At 37.6% G+C, this 24,900-nt stretch overlaps 1 protein-coding gene across 3 annotated transcripts in view; it reads right to left on the bottom strand.

The window, feature by feature from the left end:
* The window catches only part of TBX5 (T-box transcription factor 5), a 244,197-nt gene that overhangs the window by 11,281 nt on the left and 208,016 nt on the right, over positions 1-24,900 (bottom strand). For all 3 annotated transcript variants that reach the window (XM_044068336.1, XM_044068338.1, XM_044068337.1), the window contains exons 7-8: positions 20,435-20,526; positions 15,665-15,891 (exon numbers count right to left, since the gene is read on the bottom strand). In XM_044068336.1, the coding sequence (XP_043924271.1) occupies positions 15,665-15,891; positions 20,435-20,526 (319 nt within the window). The remainder of the gene's footprint in view (positions 1-15,664; positions 15,892-20,434; positions 20,527-24,900) is intronic.

Below are 24,900 nucleotides of genomic sequence, written 5' to 3'. Positions count from 1 at the left end.
TACCCTGAAACAGCTGCCTCCACATCACAGGGTCAGAGTACATATCTATAGGACAGGATACTATGGGGATAACCAGTTTTGATAAAGGTTTGTCTTCTCTCACATATAGTGTAGACATGCAGCTACATATATTATGTAAAGATTGCATGCAGGTACACCTTTCACGAAAACCATAGTGCAAATTAAGGTTGTGGATTACTTAAAAAACAAATGAATTGATGTCTAAGTAACTGAAAAAACTAACTGAAACCACAACTTAATAAGAAGGCATCAAAATACAATGAATGCAACAAACTCAACAATGCTTGTCTACAGTAGGAGAGAAACCCCCTGCACCTCCTTTAATCAGCAGCAAACTACACAACACAACAAACCATATCAGCAAAACAAATCTTCTCAAATAATGGACTGTGATTCAATAATAACAGGTAAACATGCATTCATCCATCCATAACCCCCTTTTTCCCATTTTTTGCACATGGGGTCAGGATGTCACTTCAACAATGACCATCATCTAGATTCAGTGCTCACACCACCAGATGGCTAGCCCTGCCATGGTTTTTCTTACATTCTACACACACCTACAGCATGCCTTTGGAATGTGGGAGGAAAGCAGAGCACCTGGAGAAAACCTGCACAAACACAGGGATGACATGCAGGCTCAGCACAGAAGGCACCCCAGCTAAGACCTGAATCAGAAACCTTTTGCTGAAAGGTGACAACACTATCTGCTGTACCATTGTACTGCCCAACATCTGCCACCCTATAAAAAAAAAAATAATACGTACTGCACATCCACTGTCTTGAGATATACTAAAAGTAAATATACATTCATGGCATAACTTAAAAAATAATGCAAACAGAAGCAGGCCACATATGCTGTTGTTTGTGATTTGTACTGTGTGGTTACCTTCAGTTAATAAAGATTTCCAAATTGTAACTTATACAGCATCCAGTACCAACTCCTGGAAAGCAGGCATACCTAAATGAGGTATTAAACTGCAGTCAAGCATTCTGTCAATCAATTTTAATAGATTTATTTACTGAATATAAACTTGGATAACATGCAGATTCAAGCACGTATGTATACTCTGTTTCAAGGCAAGGGTTCACATGTACATCACATCAGAGACAAACCTGTAACCATAGTACTGTAGAACAATGTGCAACTCATTAAGGCTGTGCCTTCTGACAGATCTGCGTCTCTGCTGCCAGAAAATGGCTACAGACTGCTGTACTGGTCCTTGGAAAGTGCTTGTCCAGTGTGCTGTAGACAGCAAGACAAAACTCTACCTGCTGCACTAAATTAAAACTGCCTCATTTTTATTTATCTATTTTTTTATTTATTTACTTGCTTGCTTTTTGTTTGTTTGTTTATTTAGTTGCTTATTTTTGTTTACCGGAAAAGTCAGGATTACAGCAGAGTCCCAGAGATGAAAGCTCCATATTTAACACCAGTTTTGACATATCCATAAAATACAGTTACATGATATGAGAGGGAATGTAAAATATAGACAAGTGTACACATATGAGAGAAAAAAACTTTACAATAGCTTACATAAACATCATTTAGAAAAAGAGCATGGTCACAGCTTGCATAGGCATGTACAGTGTTGAACATTCATTAGAAATAGACATAGGATTGTATATACATAACAAAAAGCGATATAACATTGCAAAAGATATTGTAACATTACCTGATATTTCTAACAATTAAAATAATGAAAAGAAGATGCAGCTTAACTATGGAAATGCTGAAATGGGGGGATGATAATGAAATACAGTATAATATGTCAGTAGCATGCTTCTAAACCTTTTAATACAAGAAATGTAGACAGAGCCTAAAATAATGCAGGGACAAAGGTCCAAAAATAAGGACAGATTTTAAATATTACTCTTGTAATTGTATTTGCATTATTGTAATGAAGGATATGAAGTCTGTACTTCAGTTTTATGTTATTATTTAGAATTCAATTCCCAGTGATTTGCCAGAAAAGCACACATTTTATGTGGAATAGACCAAAAATATGAGTAAAAAATATGGACATTCTGTGAAAATTTAACAGTTAAGAGTATAGTCAGTAGCAGAGTAACTATGTAAGTACCATTACATTTAAGATTTGGAAGACAAGTAATTAGGAAAGTGAGGATGGTTGAGGCTACATGGACTGTTATAATGAGCATTAGTACTGGATAAATAAGGAGAGAGTGTGATGAAACTGTGAAAGGTCCACTGGGCTACACTCAGTTGCTGCATAACAAAGTATAAACAGGCACTGATGAGGTAAAGGCCTGAAACATACAAAACTAGGAAATTAGGAAATGTTCAACTGTATCATTAGTATTTTATATTACTTGATAGCTCTATATTCTAAATTTAATGTCAGCATTCTTCTGCCTTTTCTAACAAGATCACTGCCTTTTCTTTAATACATTTACACTGTAATACAAAAGTACAGAAGCCATAACATTTTGTCTATTAAACATATTGTAAGCAAAGAAACAGACAATTCACTCCAACTGCATAAGTAGTGAAGAAAGTACCACTTAATTTTCATCCAACTATGATGTTACAGTGGATGCTAAACAATCAGAAGACATAACAGACACAGAAAAGTAAATAAGAAGTTTACAAGAAAACAGTGTGACCTTTGATATTTATGAGAATCATTTCACACAGGTATTATAAACAGAAAGTGTGTGCATACATATACATATAAGCACGTGCTTGTGCACGCACGTGTGTGTGTGTGTGTGTGTGTGTGTGTGTGTGTGTGTGTGTGTGTGTGTGTGTGTGTGTGTGTGTGTGTGTATTACATCATCCAAAAAAAGAGCTCATGGCTAATCAGTGAAAACTGCACTGAAGTCATGAAAATGAAAAAAATCAAATTTGCACATCACTGGTTTCAGCAGAAAACTAAATAAAACTAAATAATATTACCCCTGCACTCCCCCACCACCATAGGAAAGTGATACTCTTCAAACCTGCATCTCCAAATACACTAACGCCAAGACCATACAAAATAGGCAGAAGGAGAATCTTCCTTTCCTGTTAAGTTATATCCCTTAACTCAAACAGTAGTGTTCAACAAAATGTAGCAATTTGTGAGACCGAGTTGACAATTCCATTTTTTTCTAAAATCAACTCAAGAACAGCATGGATCCCCATCAATTTGATACATGATGATTACAGCATCTTAACAATAGTAAACAAGATGGATAGGTTTCCCCCAGATGACAATGGAGAAAAAAATACCCTAGACTTTAATGGAAACAAGCCCTATGGTTACAATGGCAACATTTAACATACACAGTAAAAATGAAAAATAAAAAAAAACAATAAAACATTCAAAAATGTAGAACACATAACATCACAATCAAACAAACCAAACCCAGCATCACTAACACAGCCTTATGTTACATTGAAAATACATCTTTTGCACTTAAATGTGAAAAACAGTGAGATCTCCAGCCTTACAATACCTTAATGTATACATCAAACCATTAATCCCGCACCTAAACAAACCACAAGTCACACAGCTAACACCACTCTAAAGTGCTCATAAAAACACAAAAATAATTTAAACATGCCACATACAGCAACAGCCAATGCCATCACCTACATGGCAAATGAAACCATACAATCACAAAAAAAAAACCCAAACAATTACTATTAAGCAATCTGTATTCTGCACACATGCATTAAAAAAAGCTTTACAGTGCATAAAAAAAACAAGGATATAAAATTGAAACGAATACACTTAGAAGCAAAACAGGAAAATAATATATATGAAGTATCAAACAGCAAAAGAAAAGTTATGTACTTATCATAACAATAGATCTGTGTTGTCTGTTTACATCCAGTTCAACCTCAGGGTTATTAAATCCAACTCAGATCCAAGGCCAAGCCACTTCAAAAGACTTCAACAGTGGAGGATCACCCATATTACCTTGATCCCTCCCATCTATTTTACATCGAGTTTGTCGCTCCATCAGATATGAAATATAAAGGAAACAAACACTCCAAGATCTTAAACAGGAACCCAAAATGGAATAGGAAAACCACCAGACAGCTCAACCATCTGCTGCCTCAGCCCAAACAACCAAAGGATGGGGGCGAAAGGGAGGGATTGTTGAAATGGGTGGAAATAGATAACATGAATCTTTTTGGTAAGTACATAACTTTTGTATATGATGTTGTCATTTTTCTCCAGCTTCAACCTGTGGGGCATTGTCCCCAACAATGCATCATCCCAGGGATGCCCTAGGAGAGAATATTCTACAGAGAACATTCCCTAGACTTTGAATATACATCCAATTTGTAATGGGGCACAAATGTGTGACTGCTAGCTCAAGTAGCAATGGCACAAATATAATCAATGGAAACTCTGGAGAAAAAAGTCCATAGAAGTAACCATTGCTCTAGTAGACTTTTACGTTGTGTCAGCAAAAACTTTCCTTTCAAATTATATCTAAAGGAAATGCAATCAGACAGCCTTTTGGATAGAGCTGTTTTCAACACTGACTTGCCTGGTCAGACCTTAAAAAAATAGACAAAGCATTGTTCAGATTTCCTGAAGGCACTGGTCCTGTTCAAATAAAATCTTGGTTGTCTATGAAGATCTAGACAATGTAGCAAATATTCTCTTTTATTAGAGAAGTTCAGAAAAAAAAAAACACGATTAAATGAATAAGCTGATTCAAAGAAGACTCTGATGCCTCCTTAGGCAAAAAAGAGGAATTGCTTCCAAGTGAAACCCTATCCCTGTGGAAAAAGAAATATCTACCTACAGCAAAGCCTACAGTTCTAAAACTCATCTGGCAGATATAACAGCCACCAGAAAAATGTTCTTCCAATATAGTATCTTCTAGGAACCAGTGGCCAAAAGTTCAAATGGAGGGCTAGATAACAAATGCAGCATGAATGACAAATCTCATGGAGGAACAGAATCCTGAATGGGAGGTCATAATAAAAACATACCTCTCCGGAAAGCTTTAGAAATCTTCAGAGCGGCTGCTAGAATAATATCTCTGCCAATATGGGAATCTGAAATAGGCACCAGTTGAACCTTGATAGCAGAGTAATTCAACCTAGATTGAAAAAGGGCAGCCAGAAAATCCAGATTACCTTAAGCGGTACTAAAAGTGATCTAAGCCCTTCAACAAAGCCCAAATTGCAAAACGCCTCAATTTACTAGCATTGATTTTCCAGCTAGAAGGTTTCTGGGAAGATGATAAAATATTAACAGTTCTGTCAGAGAGCATGGGATCTCTAGCCATCATGGGAATTGGAAGAGCCATTCAATCAGTTTGAGAGAGTGAAGACTGAGAAGGGGAATCCCTGCTGGATGAGAGATCAAAACTGGTATGGGGTTGAGAACCCAAGAACAGTACCAAAGGTGAGGCCACAGGAATGGGAACCAGACTTGTCAATGCAATGAGAATCACAGTTGTACTGTAATAGGTGGCCTTCTGAAGAAATGTTTTCATGAGGGGAGGGGGAGGATATGCAGATATGCATAGAGGAGACCTGGTGGCCAAACATATGGAAGAGCATCCCTCAGTGACTTTCCTATAAAGGGAACCAGGGCATAAAAACTGCTGCAGATCACAGAAGTGGGTGCCCAGCACCAGAAGATCCAACCTACTAACTCTGGATTCAGAGACCACTTGTGAGGAAGAGAATGTTCCTGCTTAAACTGTCCACTAAGATGTTGGGAGTTCCTCGGAATGTGCATTGCTGTAAGAAACCGTTGAGAGGAGATCACCCATTGCTACACTCTCAAGGCTTCCTAAGACAAAAGATAAGACCAACCTCCCTGTGTTTGCTCAGATACCAAATCACAAACATATTGTTCATTTGAACCAAGATTGCACCTTTGGGGAGAAGGTCCTGAAAGGCCTGCAATGCTAGAAGGATTATTCTCATCTCCAAGGCATTGATGTGAAGATTTGCCTTGAAAGTTGACTACATTCCCTGAACCATCCTTTCTTCGAAATGCCACCTTACTCCAGAAGGGAGGTATCCAATGTGACTGTGGCCTGAGGTTAGGGAAGAATAAAAGGTCTTCCAGCAGAAACAAGGAGAGACTTCAACCAACATCTGATCTACACCTGACAGATGTTTGTCATGATGATGCTAATGTTCATTTAATGTGTTATTTATGAATGCTGAGTTGCTAACGTCCACTGGAGTATCATCATATGGTTCTCACCAGGAAAATAGATGCTGCCATGTGACCCAAAAGCCTCAGTACAGTGGATGCTGGAGGCTTGTGAATGTGAAGTAGATGAGTTGCCTACGGGCAAAGGGACCTCACCCTGGCTATAAGAAGTCTTAATGTTTGAGACACCATATCCAAATGGCATCCTATTAACTCCAACATTTAAATGGCTGCATAATGCATCTCGTGATTTGCAATAATCCCCAAGGACTGGCACAACTGGAGTAAGGAGTCCCACAGCTTGACTAATGATGCCTCATGGAGGCAGTAAGTAGCTAATCATCCAGGTACCAAAAGAACTGGAACCCCTGCAAACTAAGCCAAGCTGCTAGAATTGCTATGCACTTGATAAACACCCAGGGGCAGTGGTGTCACTAAAGAGCAAGGTTCTGAACTGATAATGATCAGATCAAAACCAAAAGTGCAGAAATCTCCTAGACTGCTTTGCAATCTTCATATGATGGTAGATGTCCTTAAGTTCTATTGAGCACATCCAGTTGTCCTTTCTTAGTTGATGCAGAATGGACTGAACCATGACCATCTGGAATTTGGCCTGCTTCACATAACACTTCAGTTTGCTCAGATCCAAGACTGGTTGCAGCTCATTCTTCTTCTTTGACACCAATAAGAACCTGGAATAGGCACCATATCCTCACTGGTCACTGGTCTGGTGGGACTTCTTGGATGACTCTTTTTGTCAGCAGCTTCCAAATCTCACCTGCTACATCTCCTCTCTGATATGGTTGAGCATCTGGAAGGGTCTTGGAATTTTCTCTCCATGAAAATAAAAATGTAATTGTATAGCCTCTGGATATGAGTCTCAACACCCATTTCTCCGAGGTAATGACCTCACAATTTTTTGGGTGGAAAGCCCAGCAACCCCTGATTACTTCTAGAGCAGAGCAGTTAGGCAACCTTTCAGGTATGCTGAAAAGGCTTCCCTGAGAAATCTCCATGAAACCGTGATTCTGTGGACTACCTCAACCATGTGGGTGTCATTTGTTCTGGTTGCTCGCCCTGCAATGGCGGACACCATCCCCAGGCACTTCCTGAAAAGACAGCTGCAATTTCTAAAAAATGAGGCACTTCCAACCTCTTCTGCTTCCTAGCGAGGGACCATTGGGGGGGGGGGGTTGCAAAGTGAACTCCAATGGCAGACAGAGTCTTTCCATCCTGTTGATATTTCTTTGACCTTTGGGCCAAAAAAGAAAGAACCCAATGAAATGAGTGTTGACAAAGGAAGCCTTAAAGCCTGATGCTGGCCACTCTTAGCCTATACTCCTGGGATCTGAGGAACTCATAGAGCCACCAGACTCCACAGCCAAGCCAACCAGTCCAGACACTAAGACCAAAGGCCACCTGATGAGTTCCAAGGCTCCGACAGTAAGAAAAGATTCCATACCTGGAACCCCATCCCTGAACTCTCAGCTCTAAGGCACACTCGGCTCCAACACCATCAGAGTTGAGAAAACCAAGATACAGATTGGTGCTGGAACCCATTGGGACCAACCTGGTTGGAACTAAGGCAACTGGATCCACAAGCCCAAGAGCTGAAGGGCCTGAGGGAGGAAAATAACTGGTGGAGCCAAATCCTCAGGAACAAGTGCCAAGCTGGCAGGGATAATAGCCTAGCTGAATCTGAGACTGCAGGAAATATTGCATCTGTATGCAAATTCAAAGACCTAAAACTCCCAACCAAATGGGCAGTTCAAGCTGATGAGGGCACTGATGATGGTTTGGAAGCCCTTTGGCCAGAAGTTGGATCCAACAATCAGATCTAAGCCTGAGAGGCCCAGATCCAAGGTGAAGAGAGAGTGAGAGGATTCAGGTGAAAACTCCATTAGAGTAACAATAGAAAAAAGGGAATGTACCCTACCCAAACTCCCCCCTTTAACCAAGAAGGAGCCAAAAACACTCCGTGCTGGAGGTACTAGTGAGGGATATCAGCACAGAAAAGAAGGAACTGACCCTGTCACTGAAGCAACTTTAGGAGCTAAAGGCTGATGGATCTTCAGATCTAGTGGATTACAATGAGGGACAGCCACTTATTTGCTGTCCCATTGTCCTTCTCTTGAACACAGGGGCCTTGGAACTCACATTACTCTGACCCCACTCCTTATCAGCTTTCTTTGAGGAAGAAGAAGTGGAAGCTGCAGAATCACAAGAGAGCAACAAGCCCTCCAACACCAACTTGGCCTGGTGTTCACTCACAGCACAGGTACTAAAACCAGCAGAGATAGAGCACTTGGAATCCAAGTGAGAGGCACCAAGACAATAAAGCATTAATCATGTTCATCTTGCCACGGCAATTTATTGCAGCATACCACACATTTTTTAATCCCCTTCCTCTTATCCATCATGAAGGAATAAGCACTTTGTCTGAAGATAGCAAAGCTAAAAGAAAAGGCACACATTAGGCAAATAACAACTAATGCCTAACTACCTAATCTACTATATCTGCAATCCAAGAAAAACACTGCAGAGGAACTTTTTCAACAGATGAGAAAAAAAGAGTAGAAATTCCATAGACTAAAAATACTACCACTCAAAAAAACCTACAGACAGTAAACCTAGCCTTAGCTAAACTATCCAAAGTGGCTTATTAAGAGTAGAGGAAGAAAATATAGCCAGTAAAATGTAAAAATCACACAACATTCAAAGGATACAGCTGCTCCCTATGAAGGAGCTCACAATTGCATTGCAGTCCCATGAGGCAGCAAACAAGATTTGAGGTAGATTGGAGGGAGAAAGGTTTTATAGGTAGAGGAGGCAGAGCTCCACTGATGAAGTGTTTTGGAATGGCTGGCTTCGTATTGGATACCCCACAGGTTGAAGATGGTTGGAAAAGATAACATCAGATCAAAGAAATCAAAATAAAAACATAACAAAAATAACACAAATAACTGATAAACATATAGATGATAAAGAAAAAAAGCACACTAAAAAACTAGTTATTTTTGAAATTCTGAGACATGTTTGTGATCCTCAGAATGTTGACACTAAAAGAACAAAGCCATGAATAGAAAATCTGTTTGAGTGTGCATCAAAAATGGACAAAAATCACTACAACCAATCAAAACACAAAAGTATAAGGAATAGTGAAAGTACTGTACAATGCTTTTGGACTAAGTTGCATTCTATCTCAATGCCGTTGGATAACCAAAATCAAATCACCAATAGTATGCCACTGCCACAAACATTAACATTTATTATTAAACACTTTCATATTTGATTAAATTGTGTACAGACTTCTTCAGATCAAATTCACTAGGTATAAACATCCACTTTTACACATTAGAAACATGTCTTTGGATACACATCACAAAGCACAACTGACCCATCCATGAAACAAGTGAATCCATTAAACAAATAGTTTGGTAAAATACATCAGAACTTCATGGAAAGAAACCTCCTTCAAATACTATTTAAAGTTTTTTCTGCTTACAATCTCTGCACTCTAAAAACAGAAATATGATCATTTATAGAAATATGGTTGTTTAATCCCAGGGATTTGATCTAAAGAAAAGTGATTGATTTTACCTGATTTGTTTTGAAGAAAAGTGCCCACTTCAATATATTTGTGACAAGTTACAGACCATCTCAATGCATTTTAGAAAAGTTGCTGATTGTATGGTTGCCCTCTAAGTCAGTTATTGTCCTTCTCAGTGCTTTTTAGATAAGTTACTGTCTATACTGATGTTTGGATAAGTTACTGCTTATCTCAATCCTTTTGAATGTTACTGTCCATCTTGATGCCTTTTAGATAAATTACTACTAATATCAATTTCTTTCAGATGGGTTATTGACCATCCCAATGTATTTAGGATAAGTTACTGCAAGTGTCCATGTTTTTTTTAATAACTTATTAGTTCCTTTGGATAACTTATTATCCATCTCAGTGCTATTTGGAAAAGCCACTGTCCATTTGAATGCATTTTTGATAAACTACTGCCTGTCTCAATGTCTTTAAATAAGTAACTACCCATCTGAATGCCTTTTATATAAGGTGTTGCTCATCTCAATATGCAATTTTAGAAGCAAGAGAAATATGCCCACTAGAACTAAAAGCCATTCCAATGACAATAGTACAATTAAAACAAAAAATGTAAAACCAGCTACCACAGCTAAAACTACAAAACTCTTCATTAAAGAGACAAGCGCTTTCAGACAACTCGTCCTTCCTCAGGTCAACATACAAATACTTATGCAATTTTAAACAAGTCATACATTAAAATTGACTAGTACCATATACAGACTGTCATGACATTTTCTATTACGTTAATGAAGTCTCGGCTTGACTTCTGCAGCAGAATTGCTCCCTTTGGAATTTTCAGTGTTCAGTTTCGTAGATCATGGTAATTATCCTGCTTAACCTCTCTGGGCCAAATTTTCCAGCCCCCATGCCCTTTTACTGGCAACACTGTGTGGCTGGAAGAAAAGAGTGAGACTGAGAACTGTCACTACTGGTCACAGGGGGTGACTTGACAGATCATGTTCTGACATCCTTATATGCACATGTCCATAACATCCAGGGGTAGCATGAACTGGATCTTGGAATGTGTGCCAACCCCTTCATGTATAATGAATTCAAGGATCCTGTCACTCTTCACAGACAACACCTGTAGACATGTTTCCAGTCATCTCTGCAAACAGAGGTGGTCAAGCTAAGTCTTATAATTTTTTTTTCTGCCACACCAGCTCCAGTAGGTGCTGGTGCCACTAAATGAGCTTATGTCACCTGGGTTTCTCCATCCACTGGTACCATGATATTTAGTGATTATCCTAAACATTTATGAATCCTGTGTTGTTTTGGAATGCAATATCTATTAAAATAGATGATCTGCCTACTTAGCACATGTATCAGTCAAATGTTGGCCCCTCACATTGATCATAAGGACCTCTGTCGCTTTCTAAAGAAGTTTTTTTTTTTTTATTTGTATAACGTTTTTTTCAAAGATTTTGTCTTTTGGGAATTTAACATTTATTTGACAGATTATACATATCAGGGCCTCTTGCTAATCTTTGTTCCAAAGCATGAAAAATAAACTGCTTATACTGCCTTTGCATGGCTCCCATATCAGCTATGGACCATAGACAGCATTTTCTGGGTTCTGTTTGTTTTAGGCTTATGCTTACAGAAATAAGTCTGGTACATTTGTCACTGTATTTTGCCTGCTGTATCTGCAGTGATATAGCAACTCTAAGCATTTTACTGGCAAGTTACACTTGCAGAATGTCCATGCACAATAGATGCACAGTCATCAGCACACACACACACACACACACACACACACACACACACACACACACACACACACACACACACACTCTTACACACATATATATGCATACACAAACAGGAGCAAAAGCATTTGCACATTTACACAGCTATCTCAATCCTGCATTACATGTTCTGCTTGTGTGTTTTACATTGAAAGACAGGTAAGATAGATAGATAGATAGATAGATAGATAGATAGATAGATAGATAGATAGATAGATACAAAAAGAAAAATCCATAGTATTCCTCGAAGTCTCAGAAAACCCAATATGTAACCTATAATGGGTCAAAAACAAACCAAGCACAAACTTCACAGTGTGGAGGGTATGAAGTTCACTCTTTGAAATATGTTATGCACCTAGTTCACTAATAAAATTCGAACTTTAAAATACGTACTACAAAATAATAAAATACACCATTTCTAACATTTTTTACTATTTATTTCTAACATTTTCACTGTATTTCCTCCTTAGCAATTATAGCTATGGCTTTCTGCCAACTTAGGTGTTTATTTGTAGATTTATACACATTCATTAATAGTATCATTTCTTTTTTGCACAGAAACCTGATAAGTATTTATTTGGTACGGAAGCTATCTTTGTTAAAAGTGTTTCAATTTATAAGTTACTAATATTTATTCTGATAGATGTTTAGTGGTAGATCTTTTTGCTGGTTAATTAGTTTGTTGGTTTCTTAATTAATAAAGTTTGGATTAATAACGTTTGGATTAGTAGATTAGCCTTAATAAACTGTTCTTATATATTGTAATTTGTCTCTAGTTTTTAAGTTTCACTTCTAAGGTAGCACAGTCTCAATTTAGACTTTGGTGTTAAGGGAGAAGGAGGCCTTGGTTAAAGGAATGAGTTTAATGCTTTTACTACTCCTAACATAACCACCCTCTTTAACTACTACCTTGCTTCAAATAACCTAATTATATATAAATTAATGAATGTCTTTAATGCTTTTCATTATACTCAACTAGGATCGCTTGTGTGTTTCAATAAATGATATTCCATTTTCAACTGTGGACTTCCTACTACTTTATTATTTTGTAGTACGTATTTTAAAGTTAGAATTTTATTAGTGAACTAGGTGCATAAATCTCAGCAAAATGCAAATTAAAGGTCATGCTGCTAAACACTAGGAGTCTAAACATGAAACTGCACTCATTGCAAGCATTCTTAACCCTGGAAGATGCTGACATTTGTGCAGTCACAGAATTTTGGTTCAAAGCTGCATAGAGAACACCAGCCTTACCTGGTTACTCATCCTATCTACATTCAGACCCCAAAATGTGGGCAACAAAGTCAAAGGAAGTGGAGTTTCAATATATATGAAAGACACACACACCTCCAGGCTGCTCAAACAGTATGATGCACAGGAGACACTCCAGGTGCAATTAACCATTGACAAGACCCGTATTCAAATTATAGCTAGCTAAAGCCCCCCAAATTTGACTCAAGATGCCCACTCCCCCTATCTGGAACTCTTCATATCTATCATAATTCAACCCTTTACCCTGATCCTGGGTGACTTTAATTACCCAACCATAGACTGGAAAAACTACTCATGCCAGAACACAAATGCCCAGAGATTCCTCAATTTTATCAATGCAAATGCCTTGGAACAGCTAGTTGATACCCCCACAAGAGGTGATAATATCTCGGACTTGGCATTATCCAATATGAGTAACCACTGCAGCACCCCTATGATAAGACCTGACCATAAAGCGGCCACTTTCGAAGTCACAATCTCCCCTGACTCCCCTCTAGCTAGGGTCAAACAAAAAAACTTCTCCAAAGCTGATTACAGCCTCCTGAGGGATGATATAAACAGCTTCACAGCCCCCTCCCCCACTGCAGAAACTAGCACCAATGTTGACATCTACACCAAAGTACTATACAAGCATTTATATAGATGCATAGGATCAGGAATACCTGACAGGACAAAATCATCCTCTGCAAGGAAGAATAAACCTGTCTGGTGGACATCTGCAATAAATAAACTATATAACAAAAGGGAAAAAAATTGCTGTCCAGGACCAAGAAGGAGCAGGTGTCCAATTGGAAGCAATCTCTCCTTAGCCTGAACAAGCAAATAAGAGCACTAGTGAAATTCTCTAAATCCAACTTCAAATCCAAATTGGCCACATCTACTAGAGGCAATCATAAGGCCTTCTTCACATATGTCCACAATCTCAAAGGAAGCACCCAGATCTGTTCAGGACTGGTGGTCAAGGATACCACATACACAAATGCTGTAGATATAGCCAATCTACTGGCTGACAGATTCAGCAAAAACATCTCCCCTCTGTCCCACCATCAGTACATTAGGACATCCCCAGTACCTGCCCCCCCACCTCAAAGGCAAAAATTTCAGCATCCATGGGACCTGATAACATCCAAGGCTGCATCCTACATGAACTCAAGCATGAACTTGTAGCACCATTAGACACCCTATTCAACCAAAGTCTGAGTACCAGCTTTGTCCCAGCCAAGTGGAGGACAGTCACTGTCATCCCTTTACACAAAGATGGACTACCACCAATCCAGGAAATTATAGACCCATCAGCCTAACTAGCCTGATCTGCAAGGCCATGGAATGGATTATCATGGACATCATTAACAGGGAGATTGGCAATCTCCAAACATGCAACCCCACACAGTTTGGCTTTGTCAAGAGGAGGTCATGTCTATTAAATCTGGTCGACTTCTTTGAGACCATCACCAAAGCCATGGGCGAGGGGAAGATGGTGCACACTACCTAACTTGACCTTGCCAAAGCCTTCAACACTATTCCCCACTCAGGCATAGTAGATAAACTCCCTCAACAAGGCATCAATCCATATGTTACCAGATGGGTAGCCAACTGGCTCACTGATAGAACCCACCTAATCAAAATAGGGGAACCCACCTCAAGCAGTAGACCCATAACGAGTGGCATACCCCAGGGATTGGTCTTGGGGCCTCTGTTATTCAGAATATACTTCTCTGAAGTGCAGGCCAAAACCAGTGGGCTATGGCTGACCAAGTTTGCAGATGACTGTAAGCTGGGTGCAGTCATCAATTCCCCAAGTGATGTGGATGTCCTCCAAGAGGTTTTCACCCAAACAAATGACTGGTGCCAGAAACTTGGCCTCAAGCTGATTGCCAAAAAATGCATCATCATCCCCTTTTGGTTGAGTGACGGTCCCGCATATCACATTAATAACAACGTCCTAAGTACACAAGCAGTAGTGAGGGATTTGGGCACCCAGGTTGATAGCAACCTGACCTTTGACCACCATGTTGCTTCCTTTGTATGGAAAGCTTTCTACATGGCCCACCTCATAAGTAAGGGTATCTCATCCAGGGACAAAGAGGTCATAAGATCCCTGTATTCTTCCCTTATAAGGCCAATTATTGAGTACAATGCCCCTTCAGCATGTACCTCGCAAAGCACATGCAGCAGCTAAAGAGACCACAGAGGTTACTCACCAGGAGAATCCAAGGCCTCAAACGCCTACCCTACACAGATAGGCTAAAAGCCCTGTCACTCTACTCAGTTTCATACACTGTCTGGCATACAAAGCAATCTCAGACCCTGCCTTGATGGGACTGCTGCAAATCCGCAAGTCAAGCTCCACTTGAGAAACCATACACATGACCTCAACCTGGTCTGTGATATCAATAGGACTTGTTGGCAGGACAGATTTGTGGCCCAGAGACTCCCTCATCTGTGGAATAGACTCCCTCTCCACATCAGGCAGAGTACCTCATTATCCCTTTTTACGTGCAACCTGGATAACTGGATGGGAAACAGAAAATATATTCTTGGGATTCCATCTGTGCCCCTGCTGGACAGGGTCTCTGGGTGCTGACTTGCCTAAATATGGGCTAAACTCTTGGCTAGGCTTATAAGGACCTCAGGGCCAATAGCCTAGTAACCTACTATGATCCTATGATTCTATGAGTGAACTTCACAGCCTCTGCACTGTGAAGTTTCTGCTTGGTTTATGGATAGGTAGACACATACATACATACATACATACATACATACATACACAAATAAATAATGTATGGATGAATATAGATATATATCACCATAAAAAAACTATAAAGGCAATAAGCAATTACTAGACAAGTTAACATTTTATGTGCAATAATATGTTATCACTTTACCTTTTCTTTTTGAGCAGTGGTACACCTGGCTGTGATCCTGTGCCAATGTGTATGGGTTTGATGTAGACAGTAGGTCTTGTGAGGTAGTGGACACCCCATTCTCACACTGGTACTGTGAACCCAGATTAGTGGAGGTAGGCAAAACCCTCACTTCTCCACTAAAAGGGCTCTGGTTAGAGTTAATTCTTTGCCTTACTGTGCTTCTAGGAATTACTGGATACTCTTTGCTACAAAGCAGAAAAAAACATCAGAATTAATTACTACAAATTAGCTGTAGTATTGTCAGTGTTACTGTTAAGCAGACAGCACATCTTTTGTATGACATGGCTATTGCATCAAAGGATTGTATAAATCATGTTAAACAATTTTCCCCCATGAAGACTTTAATTAGTTAAAAAAATTGACTGTATATATTCCTGATGCAATTTACCACAGATGGCATAAAAACATTCACTTTATACCATTCCAATGCTATAACATTTTAAAATTATAATACTATAAATAAGACTCACCATTTGTTTGCAATGAATGCTTCATAAGCATAAGACTACTTATACCACTGTTATTATTGCCAATGTACAAACATTTTAATACAATCTTTAATACTGTTAGTAAAACCTCATCAGAGGAAATCATTCTATGTTGTGCAACTTATAAACAAAGGTATGGCATCTAGGTCCAAGGAAGTCATTGTTCCACTGTATTTGGCATTCATCAACCCTTTCATTTAGTACAATGCCCCCTTTGGTATGTACTTAACTAGGCATATCCAACAAATGGAATGTCCACAGAGGTTCCTCACTAAAAGAATGCAGGACATAAGTAACATGGCCTATGCAGACCACCTCAAGGCCCTAGCCATGTATTTTGTCTCCCACAGGCTTTTGAGGGGAGATCTATGCCGGGCATATGGGGCATTGTCAGACCCCATTCTGATGGACTTTCTGCATATCATCAAAACAAACAGCACCAGAATTACCCATTCTGAAGACTTAAACCTTGACTGTGATATAAATAGGACCTGCTGGAGACACAGGTATGTGTCCCAGAGACTACCCCATCTCTGGAACAGGCTCCCCATCCATGTGAAGCAGAGTTCCTCCCTAATCCAATTCAAGTGCAACTTGGATAATTGGATGGTGAACAGGAAATTCATCCCTGGTTTGGCACCTGTGTCTCTAATGGGCAGAGGCAACCTGTAAACTGTTCATCTCCCAGGTCCTTGCTTGTAAATGTTTCATCTCCCAAGCACTTGTTTACAGTTATCAAGGGTATCAGAACCTGTTAGAAATTTGGGATGCATGGCTAGGCTTAAAAAGGCCTGTGTGGTCATTAGCCTAGTAAACACCTATTAAACTATATACATCTACATCTGGAGAATTTCTCACTGGGCCTCTACTGAAAACAGGCTCTGTGGAACCTAGTTGGACTTTCCCGGTCAACAAATGTTAAATAAAAAAAATAAAAATAAAATAAAACTATGAACCTATGCCAATAATCTAAAATATTTATACTGTTATATGTAAAAGTAATCAAAGTGAAGTGATGTGTATTATTTTGTTATATTAGGCACAAATAACATGAGCAAAAATAAATTAAAATCCAGATCAAAGCCATCCATAAAACATTCCACCAACATTTTTTAAAGATGATTAATATATTCAATCAACATAGATTTTTCACAGTAAGGAACTTGTACATTCAAGATAAAAAGCTAATAAAATCTTAAATAAATGCACCTTAAAAATGTTACATGATAACAGCAACCAATAAACAATAAAATGTAATTTAATATTGTCTAGTGACAACATATAAAATTAACTTGTCCAAATTAAATAAAATTAAATACTGTTCCATCTTTGTTAAGAAATATGATTTACTTCAAGGATGTATGAACCCATATAATTATATTTTCCCAGTCTGAACTGTAAAACTTTCTTCATCAGTTGATTTGATTTTACTAAAATTCTCGTCTCCATTTCAGTAGTTTCAGTCCTTTACTCTCTTTATGCTCCCTTGCTATCACATTCCACAAATTACACTGACTCAAGTCACCATCGTGCCCATTAGAATAAAATGTTATCATTCTTTCATCTGTTTTTTCTTTCCAACTGCTTCCAAGCTCCTTTGTTGCCACCTTTGTGTTTATCTTGTAGTTAGTGCAGTTTATTCAGAAATGTTTGTTGTATTTTATATTTGTTTTTGTTCACCCTTCATATACTAGTTATTGATCAGGCTTGGTTTCCTGCATTTACTATTTACTTTATATAATATTTCTTCAAATAATTAGAAAATAGATTGGACATGAGGATTAATAAAGACATGTACAATACAAAGATGCTAAATAGAACCACTCGTATCTGAAAGTTGCATGCATGTTCCACGTTATAATGAACATGAGTATCAAGTATTAGACACTACTTTTAATATCTGAACAATACAATTTTATAAAATCAAATCATTTTCATCAGAATTGTTTTGTTAGGATCTTTCTGCAATTCTCTTTGCATCAACTTGCTTTCATTTGTTTTGCTTTTTTTTCCTATTTTCTTCTGTTTTTCGTTCTTATAATTATACAGGTAGATAGTTAGAAACTATGTATTTCAGCATTTTATCTGAATAAGTTAAATTTAGTGATTGTGGTATGAAAGAAGACAACTTTACTACCATTTCTGCCATACTAATTTGTTGTTTGCTAATAGGTATGATATATGCCTTCTTAGCTGAACTTGTAGTAAATTATTTCTCATATATTTCTTTTTTTATTAATATTGATTACAGGATTCTTGTCGATGTTATTAAGGTAAGGAAAAATCTAACTTTTGTGTGTGAATGAATTCTTTGTTTTAAGATGACATAATTATAATCACTACCAAGTGCACACATCATGGCAGTTAAGCCACACGGGTACAGTTTTAATGCTGGTGGGCAAAAAGTGGAAGAAGTAAGAAAACTGACAAAACCAATAGGTGTGATATTGATTAGCTTTATTACTCAGCTGAATTGGTTTTAAACTCTATCATTTGGATATCACCCCATTTTCATTCAGATTTCTTGCTGCACTGAAAAGATTCAACAGAGATGTCTTGTTGATGCACTCTCCTTCTGTACATTTAAGAAAATGATTATGCATTTACAATAAATTCGTTGAACTTGTTTTGTGCCACTGAATGTGTCATGCCAAGAGTGTACGTGATTTGTTTTTTTAAGATGTTCCTCCTTCTTTTTTAAAGACTAGAATAAGGAGAAATATATATGCTTTGTTTTTAAGATGCTCCTTTTTCTTTTTTAAGGGCTAGAATAATGTGAGCTATGACTGATGTGTCCACTGTGAAGGCTAGAGCCGAACTTAAAAATATTTCAGCAGTAACTCTTTTGGAACTTGGTGCCAGACTCCAAATGAGGCAAGTTTACTTGTTTTTTCTTTTTTTTTTCAATCAGCTAAACAATTTGTGATGGTAGCTACAGTTCATCACTACTAAAAAATAACCGATGTTAAAGGCATTTTCAGTGATTTTTTTTAGAAGTGGCATGTGTTTGTGTGGGTCATTTCTAAATCTATTTGTGATTATCCCACACTTCAACTTTTGTTTCAAATATCGGCTTCACTAAAAATTAGAATACTTTACATGCGAATCACAAGGGATCATATGAGATTTTAAGTTTAATTCCATGCAAAACTGAACAATATACTTCCTATTATATAAGAAGGCAAGCATTACTTTTATGGTTTATATAGCTTTGCTAGTGCACAGTCAACCACAGGCTATCAAGATACAGTCTTAACCCTCTGTGTCACTCTTCTACAACACTTGTGTATACTCTTAAATTGGACAGCATTCTATGCATGTTTCTAACTTAGGAATCAACCAATGAAGTATCAGAAGCACAAACTCAGTATACAAAAATATAATGTGATGTTAATAGAAGAAAAAGGAATATAGTAATAGTACCAGTAAAGATATGCATATATAATGCAATCTGGCTTGCTTGTTTTCAAAAAAAAAACTAAAAGATATAAGTTTCGGCAATATGAATTCTCATTCTACATGCCTTCCAAAGGTGCCAGTATAAGTGGAATTTTTTCTCAGTGAAAACTCCAGTATACAATGCAGTTATAAAGGCCACTCTGGTAAAAATCTTATGAGTGAAAGGTAGAGCTCAATGAAAAAAGTCAGTCTGAATGGCTACTTGATTATGGTGCATGATCATTTTTATGTGTTAATTCCAAGCCCTGTTATTCTTTGTTTTCTTAAAGGGTGATAACTTCTAAATGCCTATTACTGAAATTTGCAGTTAGCACAGTTTTAGTACTCCTCCATCTATGTAGGGCATATATGTGTTTTGTTTAAAACCCAGAACTATGCAATCTAAAAACTAAAGTAAATGTCTGAGATATGATTTCTGGTTTCCAAATAGGGAATAGGTCCATAAAGCAGTGAAGGAATTAAATAATTTATAAGCCAATCATTATGACAGATCAGAATAATTTTTATTTAAGTAGAATCTAAAGATTTTCATATAAGAAGGACAATTGGCTGGCAATGAAGACACGCTAGTATTTTCTGTAACTTAGCTACATGTTTCTCTGTAAACATGAATAACATTTAGCTTTCTCTTTTAGCTGAATTTATTGATGGTTTGAAAATAAATTATATGCTTTATAATCACATTAATAATAAATAGCTTCTTGGTGTTTATAACTTGATAGCTTTTATTAGCAAGTCTCATAATAAAAAGACATTTAATTCTGGGTGCATACTCTTTTACCTTTGCATTCTTGACATCCGGTGTAACTCCATGTCATCACTTCCTCGAAATCCCTTTGCAAAAGGGTTGTTCTCAATCTTTAACTGTGTAATCTAAAATGACAAATTACAACAAGTAAGGGCATCAAAATTGGAAGAAGATACAAGTAAGAACTCCTGAATGGGATATATTTCAAAATACAATGCTTGTTTTTCATTTAATGAGTCAGTATTATAAGGTATATACTGTTGAAATAGCATTTCTGTTTGTAAAATTAATATAATTTGTCAAGCATGAGTTTAGAATCTAATTAATAGGCATGGATAAACTAAATAAAAAGTATAGTAGTATCTGGATTGTTATTATAGTGAACTGTGTTTTCTAAATAGTCAGTAGGTTAGCTTAGACTACCTACTTAACTAAATAAAATACATAGTATATTTTTGCTTAGATTGTTTCTTTATGAACTACCTTCAGAAAAGCAAATGAAGAACACTGAGGTGATTAATGAACTGTAGAAAAAAATCTTGAAATGGAACTCTAAGAAAAACTGAAGTTGACTATCCTGCAAAACTACAATAAATCTCAGCAATCACCTGTTAGTTGTAAAAACTAATGAAACATTCAGAAAGTTTCATTCAGTGACGTTCCTTGGCATGGGCCATAATTGTTTGTAGTTACAGTCTTAATTTCCTGTTGCAGGATATCAACATCCAATTACTACTGGTAGAACAAAGAGTATATAATACTCATTAAATGTTTAGCCCAAACTTAAATATGATTTAGGTGGGTCTGTTGTGTCTCTCACACTTAAAAATAAAAGCCTTATGCACAATTCAAACACACACAAATGGGAATCAAATTGGATGTGTGAAATGAATAAATAAAGTGATGTAATTTTAAAGTACACAGCTGAAAATGAGAACTTTTTGCTAAAGTTTAATTTTTCAAGAAGCTGAAAGACAAACTTTCTTTTTCATATGTAATATGTAGGATGTAAAAAGGGATCTGCCACTTCAGATTTTGTTTTTGGAAACTGAAGTATCTAACTTAGCTCTACATCTGGACAGTGAACCAGAAGTTTCTTGGGACTGCTGATTTCATGTTCTCCAAAACAGGTAAGTGGTATGTGTTTGATTTAAAAACTATCAACAGTAATTAACAAGCATTCTAAAATGTCTTGGTTGCAAGAGTCAACACATATTCTAACAGCTCCTTAACATTAACCTCTAGGTGGAGCATAATACTATTTTGTCTAAGAACTGAGTTGAGAAACAAACACACACACACACACACACACACACACACACACACACACACACACACACAAAACAATCCCCTATATAGCAGGCAGTTGGCTGAACCTTGCATTATAGTCTTCCTCTAGTTCTTTTATATCTTGTAAAAAGAAATTGGCATAACAAACTACAAAACTTTCTTCTATTTTTAACTAGTATAATCATACAGAAGGTGCTTTAGTCTGCATATCTGAACAAATAGTATTTGACAACTTCTAAAATCTTCAATAAATATTTTTTACTTTAAACAAAATGCTATATGCTTCTTTATGGAGCTCATTGCCTTAGCCTTTCACTAAGCTCAGTTTACACCAATACACATTGTTCAAACCCTAAGTTTTAATCTGATTTTTAGCAGCTTATTTGTTAAACTTTCAAAGGAAAAATGTGTTGACTTAATATTTTTCCAAAGTTTAAAGAGTCCTCAACAGAGGTTTTTACTTTTTTTCTTTACCTTTGCCTTTTATGGGTCATAATACTGAAGACTCTTCACATCCATCTCATTTGCAGCTTCTGGTGGCTAAACAGAAGTACCAATTAGTCCCAGGATACAAATATATTGTGGAGGGTTAGTTCTGCAAACATACATTTGTGTTTCACCGCTATCAATCTTCAGGAACGCAGAGTGGTGGCAGTACAGCTCAGTGTAATGTCTGTGAAAATTGTGGAGGTCTTTAAATTGTTTAAATTCTGACAAGCTCTAACCAACACTGTAATATCTGTGGAAATTAAGGGGATCCTTAAATTATTTGAAGTCTGACAAGCTGTAACCACAGGGATAAGCAAACTTGTTGTTCAACCCTGAGAGTTTCTGCAGATTGGACATTTATGCATTAGCCTGACTGTCTCTGAAAATATTAATGCACCACAAACATACCTCTGCCTATTCTCATTAAGTCTCTTTGTGGTGACATTACCTTTCTAGATATATCTCTGTTAATTTAGACATCTATGAATCTAACAAAAGTGCACATTAATAATATTTAAATTCATGCCTGTTTTAAATATGCAAAAACCGGGCAACACAATTTCTTAAAGCATTTGTGTAAGTATTTCTTCTAAGCTTAAAATTTATAAACAAGATAATCCTGAAAAATGCAGAATTCAAACCAGAAAACATAATTCTTAAGGATGCAGACAAATAAAAAAGTATAATCACAGGAAGGAGGACAGGACAGTTGTGTAAGATGAACTTACGCTAATAGTAGATGTTTGAATAATCACTCCTGTAGTAACCTGAGCTACATGGGATTATATCCTGCCAAGGATATAATGGGTAGCCAGCTACCAAAGGTTCAGTGCACCTTCCACATGACCAAACTGTCAAGCAGCTTGAGCTGAGCTGACTACAAGAAAAGTTTGGGTGCAAATTCCTTCAAAGCTTTTCTGACAGCAGAAAGATTGAGGATGAGCCCTGTAAGGACTATGCAAGGAACAATAAAGCGTGAATGTCCACATCCTGGTATAAAAACACACCAAAAAACAAGGGGATGGAGGGAGCAGTTACTGCAGCAGTGATCATTCAAACATCTACTATTATGTTAAGCTCCACTTACACAAATGTACTATGTTCATCATATTGAGCACTGCTGCAGTAGCCTTACCTCTAGATTACCACTGCTAACACGATTTGGGAGGTGAAAGGAGAGGAGTCCAGGAACCCCTGAAAAATGGAAATACCAAAGCTTCATCTGGACCTAGAGAAGGAATCAAACTTATAGTGCTTTGTAAAAGTATGTATGGAGGACGAAGTAACAAGTTTTAGAATATTTCTACAATACAGTGCTTTACAAAAAGCCACAGATGAAGCTACATCCCTAATAGAGAGGGCCTTGACCCTATCTGGAATAGATTTGTTATGGTGAATATAACAAAGGGTAACAGCCTTAGATGACCATTTGGATATAAATAAACAACAGGCTACAAGCCCAAAAGAAATTGTTTATTGTATAAAAGTTTAGCACCGCAGCTAAACAGCCTTCAAGAAGTAACCATCTGTAAACAGACCATTTGGAAATAGCCTGTTTTGACAGTTTGCCCCTTCTTCTTATCTTTACAAGAAATAATCAGTTGATCCAAAGATCTGAGAGATATAGTTCTCCCAAGACAGTACCTAAGTTGTCTCTGGACATCCAAGGTATGGATTATCCTTTCTCTGTCAGTTTTAGATTCAGTAAAGAAAGCAAGGAGATGGATAGTTTGGTGTAAAGTAAACTTGGATACCACATTAGGTGTAAAAAAGGATTATTTTTCAATAAAACCCTGTCCCTGTGTAAAATGAGGTAGGGTTGATTCACCATAACAGCTTGCAACTCAGATACCCTTCTTGCAGAGGTCAAAAACAATCAATGAAGTTGTTTTCTATGTTAAGAACCTGAAGTCAGCCAAATTAACTGGTTCAAATGGAGCAACTGTTAGCTTCTATAACACAAAATTAGGATTTCAAGAAGAGGCCACTGATTTACTTTGTGGTCTCTTATGCAAAATTCATTTCAAGAACATTTTGGCATGCACTTTCCAAGGCCAAGGCCACAAACACTGCATCAATGGACCCTGATATCATCCCAGGCTGCTTACTAAATAGAATGAAACATGACCTCTCTGGTCCACTTGAATCACTTTTCAACTGGAGCCTACAGTCAGGTTGTGTGCCCATGGAATGGAAGATGGCTACAGTCATACCCCTGCACAAAGGAGGTCCAACCACTGATCTGGCTAACTACAGGCCCATAAGTCTGAGCAGCCTCATGTGTAAGTCCATGGAACAAATTATCATGAACATGATAAATGATGACATAAGCAACCTGAAAATGCTAGAGCCATCACAGTTTGGCTTTGTTAAACTTAGGTCATGCCTATTAAATCTGGTGGACTTCTTTGAGAGGGCCACCAAAGCAATGGATGAGGACAAGACTGTGCAAACAGCTTATCTCGACCTGGCAAAGGCTTTTGATACAATACCCCATTCAAGCATTATACACAAGCTCAATAAGTTAGGTATAAACCCTTTTATCACCCACTGAATAGCCAACTGGCTCACTGATAGGACATAGGAGGTCAAAATAGATAAGGCCACACCCACCAAGAGGTCGGTCACTAGTGGAGTCCCTCAGAGGTCGGTACTGAGCCCTTCCTTTTTAGCATCTATTTCTCTGAAGTGGAAGAAAGCACTGAAAGTTTATAACTGAC

The sequence above is a fragment of the Protopterus annectens genome, chromosome 4.part0 (assembly GCF_019279795.1).
Source record: "Protopterus annectens isolate FY-2018-M chromosome 4.part0, PAN1.0, whole genome shotgun sequence".
NCBI classification, from domain to species: Eukaryota; Metazoa; Chordata; order Ceratodontiformes; family Protopteridae; genus Protopterus; species Protopterus annectens.
This window is presented reverse-complemented; position numbering and strand designations above follow the sequence as displayed.